A 5,042-nucleotide genomic window follows, 5' to 3' on the forward strand; every position below is an offset into this window, starting at 1 on the left:
AGGGCGGAGCTTATAACAATGATTGACAGGGAGCTAAGATGGAGGTGGCTCTCTCTATACTGACTGCCAGGTGTAATGGGCGGAGCTTATAACAATGATTGACAGGGAGCTAAGATGGAGGTGGCTCTCTCTATACTGACTGCGAGGTGTAAAGGGCGGAGCTTATAACAATGACTGACAGGGAGCTAAGATGGAGGTGGCTCTCTCTATACTGACTGCCAGGTGTAAAGGGCGGAGCTTATAACAATGATTGACAGGGAGCTAAGATGGAGGTGCCCAGTTATACGATAAAGAGGGTGGAGTTCTCCTTTTCATTTTATTTACATCATAAATACATTTTAGTTTAATTTACAGGATAGATAAAGATAATATTAAAAGTCATGGGGCACAACAGTTCCTCTTTAAAGAAACACTCCAAGCACCATAACCACTACAGCCCATAAATAGTCAAAGGAATGCTTTAAAAACTTGTTTGTGGTCTGCCAGGCTCCTCTCTCAGCGTCCTGTGGCTCCTGCTCAGAGCTATGTCAGGTCTCGCAACCAGTGAGTCGCCCTGTTTGACATAGCTTAGCTCATGAAGCTAACAGAAGCTCATAACAGGAGCTTCTAGTGCCAGAAGGCAGAGACTAAAATCCAGCATTTCTCCAGATAATTTGGCAAGTCATTCACAAATGTTTGATTAGAACTTTGTAGAAAACATAGAGCTATAGATTTGGGTCAGTAAAGGTTCCTTAAACATCAAGAATGTACTTTAACTTTTAGCAGAAATCTCTTTGTGGCTTCTCTAATCTCCTTGGTCATTACGCCATATATTATAGGGTTGAAAACTGGGGGAACCAGGTGATGCAGCAGTGCGAGCAGGACGTGGATATGCCGGGGAATCCCACTGAGTGTTTGACTAGATGCTATTGTGGTTCCAATTGTGCAGTAGAAGAAGCAGATGAGAATGAGGTGGGAGCTGCATATTCGAAAGGCTTTGAAAGCAGCAGTGCATGAGCGGGCTTTTACCACCGTCCTTAATATTGCAGAGTAAGAAAGGATAGTGAACACGAGGTCTGAACCTCCTACAATGCAAAAAAGTACCAAGTTGTAGATCCTTCCCACAGAGCTACTTCCACAGGCCAACTTTTCCACCGACATGGTCTCACAGAAACAATGAGGGATTAGACTAGAACAATAATCCAAGCTGGCAGAAATGAGAGGAAGCGGCAACATCACCACAAAATTCCTGGCTACGATGAACACAATGGCTTTGAGCACCAGTTTGTTGGTGACAACTGAAGGATAATGGAGTGGACAACAAATAGCGACATAGCGGTCATACGCCATTACCAAGAAGATGGATGACTCCATGGATGACCACAGGTTAATGAAGAACATTTGAGTGAAGCAAGCAGTGGTTGTGATTGTCTTAACTTCATATACCAGTATTGCAACTGTTTTTGGGGTGGCCACAGTGCACAGAAGGATGTCCGTAAAAGACAGCATGGCCAGGAAGTAGTACATAGGATGATGCAGTCTTGGTTCCGCACATATTACAATCAGTAGGGCCACATTACAAACCAGGGCCACAACAAGACACAGCATGAGGGGGACAACCAGGTACCAGCCCTGGACCTCTGGAAAGCAGACCAGCAGAAACTCTGTGACCTTGGATGTGTTACCTCCAGAATAAGCCGTGGTTTCATTGACAGCCAGAGCGAAAGAGCTACCTGTAATAAACCATTAGGAAAATCAAGTGGAATAGACAGAAAGAAACAGAAAACAAATGATGATCTCCACTCAATATATTTGGATAAACCTTTAAAATATTGTAATATGTTGATATTAGTTGATATATTGATCATTTTTTTTATGTATGATATATATTTCTTATATAATAATACTCATGCTAGTAACAACCCCTGGTGCTAGAAAACCAGAGTAATCTGTTTGTACCTTTCCCGGTTAAATACTTTGTAATTATTATCTGTAACGGACCGTTTCAGCATACAAGGGGAAAAATGCGTTTAGGCGATAATCCCCTTTTCCATAGACAGGCACAGCTACTGCAGAACATCAGAACTCCCGAGCTGGATACGAAATACACTCCGAACTGGAACAGCTGAACAAGAAAAGCAGACATCGGCTTACACTCTTGGCAGTCAGCATACAATCCCATTCCCCCAAAGACCGAGACGACACATCGCTTTGAGGGTTAAGCAAGAACTCTAGACTGGGACACCCAGTCTGGCTTTTATTACAAACAAGTACATACAGGACACTCCCAGGGGGAGGATGAATTTAACCAATCACATGGATGTACCTCCCACACATTTCCTCCCCTTAGATTAGCACTTAACATAATTATACCGTACACCCTTTTCCCCAATTCCTGGATGTACCCCAAAAACAGGGGGTACACCTTTAAATCCAGCATCGCTGGATAGCCCTCATTCAGGGGGGAAACATATCCAAAATTCAAGTCATTCGGATGAACAGTTCGGCAGATATGGGTTTCCAAAGATTTGACCGACCGCATGGGTAAAGTATCCGAAAACAGTTCCATGCATTTTGGCCCTGCGGTCGGTCACAAACAAGTGAATGAAACAGACGAATTGCCTGTGTTATAGAGCCTGGAGAGGGTTTGAATGAATTCCCTTGTTTGTGGGGTTCTTTCTACCGAACGGCTGGTCATTCGGTAGTTTCCATACGAATTTCTGGAAGTATGGAGGTCTCAGCGGTGTTTGCCTAGTCAAGTGTCCGATTTTAGTTCCAGACACTCGACGGCAAAACACCGCTGTTCGGTAGTTTAAGATGGCCGCCGCCACGTGTTTGTTTCCCGAATGGCGGCCACCCAGAGGACAAAGAATACATTACATGGATTGCCAATTACCTGTTTGCAACATTGTTGCAAACGGTAATTGGAGGCACACTTATTCCTGGGTGGTCTGGTTGTTCGGTAGTTTCACTCAATATAATGAATGGAGTGATTCTACCGAACAATCAGGTGAATGCTGCATACATATCACCCAGGTTAAACTTAACACATGAATACATATACAATATTACAGGCAGTACACTAGAATATGCTTCACAGTCTTAAAGGGACAGTAGTCCCAAAAGTCCCAATCTGTTCATAGATGATTTTAAAGGGCCAGTAGCAGCAATATAAATTATTACATGCCCAAATATAGTGTTTATAGAGCAATATGTCCATGGGCCGTAGTCGCAGGGCAGGAGGCTAGCAGCCAGGCCTCTCCAGTTCACAGTGGCGAAGCTGGTTTCGCCACATTTCTCCCCTTTGCCAATTAGACTAACAGGGTACCTGACTTTCTGCCGGTCAGTGCCCTGGTTAGTCCAGCAACCCACCCACGAAACAGAAATAACAGAGCAGCCCACCCACACTAACCGGTTACTACATCTGGGTGAGAAAGGATTTTGTCCAAGTTCTGGTGTTTCACCACTGCTGGGTGGGAGACGGGTAGGTTGCCTTGGTGGGTTGCTGAGGGGGCAGAGACCAGCGGTACTCTGTCCTGTTGCCAGCACTACCACGGGAGTAGTCTGGTGGGCGCCTGGTTGCTGGAGACTGGCTGTCTCCCCTTTAGGTGCACCGCTCGACTGCCGGAGGGGGAGACCGACTGTCTCCCCTTTGGATCCATCACACTGAGGCTGGGGAACAGGACCGACCGTCCCTATCCCTTGTGCTGTAAGTGCAGAGACTACGGTCCCATCTGCACAGTTGTGGGGCTTAACATCTCCCCTTGGTGGGTTAGGTTGCCGTGGGAGAGAGGGTGTAACAAGTTCCTCTCTCTGGATGGCAAACTGCCGCTGGGGAGAAAGGATGGCACCTTCTGCTCCCTGGGGTACACACTGCCGCTGGGGAGGAAGGATTGCACCTTCTGCTCCCTGAGGTACACACTGCCGCTGGGGAGGGAGGACGCTGCTCTCCTCTCCCTTCACCTCACACTGCCTTCCTGGCACATCACTTTGTTGCTGGGGGGCAGGAACAACAACCTCTGCCCCCTGTAACTCAGCCTGCCGCTGGGGAGGATGGACGACACCATCAGCTCCCGGAGACACACACTGCCGCTGGGGAGGAAGGACTGCACCTTCTGCTCCCTGGGGCACACACTGCCGCTGGGGAGGGAGGACACTGCTCTCCTCTCCCTTCCCTTCACACTGCCTTCTTGGCATATCACTTTGCTGCTGGGGGGCAGGAACAACAACCTCTGCCCCCTGTAACTCAGCCTGCCGCTGGGGAGGATGGACGACACCATCAGCTCCCGGAGACACACACTGCCGCTGGGGAGGGAGGACGCTGCTCTCCTCTCCCTTTACTTCACACTGCCTTCCTGGCACATCACTTTTCTGCTGGGGGGCAGGAACAACAACCTCTGCCCCCTGTAACTCAGCCTGCTGCTGGGGAGGAAGGACGACACCTTCATCTCCCTGGGACACACACTGCCGCTGGGGAGGAAGGACGGCACCTTCAGTTCCCTGAGATACAATCTGCCGCTGGGGAGGAAGGACGACACCTTTAGCTCCCTGGGACTTACTCTGCCGCTGGGGAGGATGGACGACACCATCAGCTCCCTGGGTTACACACTGCCGCTGGGGATCTGGGCCGACTGCCCAGCATCCCTGTAGGGCCGGTAGAGAGACCTCGGTCCCATCTCCACCTGCCTGTTGTGGTTCCTCACAGGACCAAGCTTGTTGGGTCCTCTGCGTCATTAGCAGCATGAGGTGTGCATGTACATCGTCGTAGATCCGGGATGCCATATGCTCCGCTCGGGCTGGTGAGAAAAAAGCCATCCTTCTCCTATATTCCCTGATAAACTCGGATTCCTCCTCCTCCCTCGGAGGTGCTGCAGCAGCTGCGACTCTGTCTCCTTCCATTTTCTTATTTCCTTTGTAGCTAGGGTCGCTGTACGGATACTAGCGTTGCCCTCAATTTGTAATCCAGAAATGGTGTTGTCTGTAGCTGTCCCTCTGGTTGTAGGAACGATCCCGCCGCTTGCCACCAATTGTAACGGACCGTTTCACACACACAAGGGGAAAAA

General features: G+C 48.8%; 1 protein-coding gene across 1 annotated transcript; it reads right to left on the reverse strand.

Annotated features, from left to right (window-relative positions):
* Nucleotides 1-691: 691 nt before the first annotated feature.
* LOC134586262 (olfactory receptor 56A4-like) lies at nt 692-4,794 on the reverse strand. The gene is made up of 2 exons (XM_063441754.1): nt 4,683-4,794; nt 692-1,712 (listed from the first exon to the last, which is right to left on the reverse strand). The coding sequence occupies exons 1-2, from the start codon at nt 4,792-4,794 to the stop codon at nt 739-741; spliced, it is 1,086 nt and encodes a 361-aa protein (XP_063297824.1). The 3' UTR covers nt 692-738.
* Nucleotides 4,795-5,042: the final 248 nt, after the last annotated feature.

This window comes from Pelobates fuscus, chromosome 1, assembly GCF_036172605.1.
Source record: "Pelobates fuscus isolate aPelFus1 chromosome 1, aPelFus1.pri, whole genome shotgun sequence".
Taxonomy (NCBI): domain Eukaryota; kingdom Metazoa; phylum Chordata; class Amphibia; order Anura; family Pelobatidae; genus Pelobates; species Pelobates fuscus.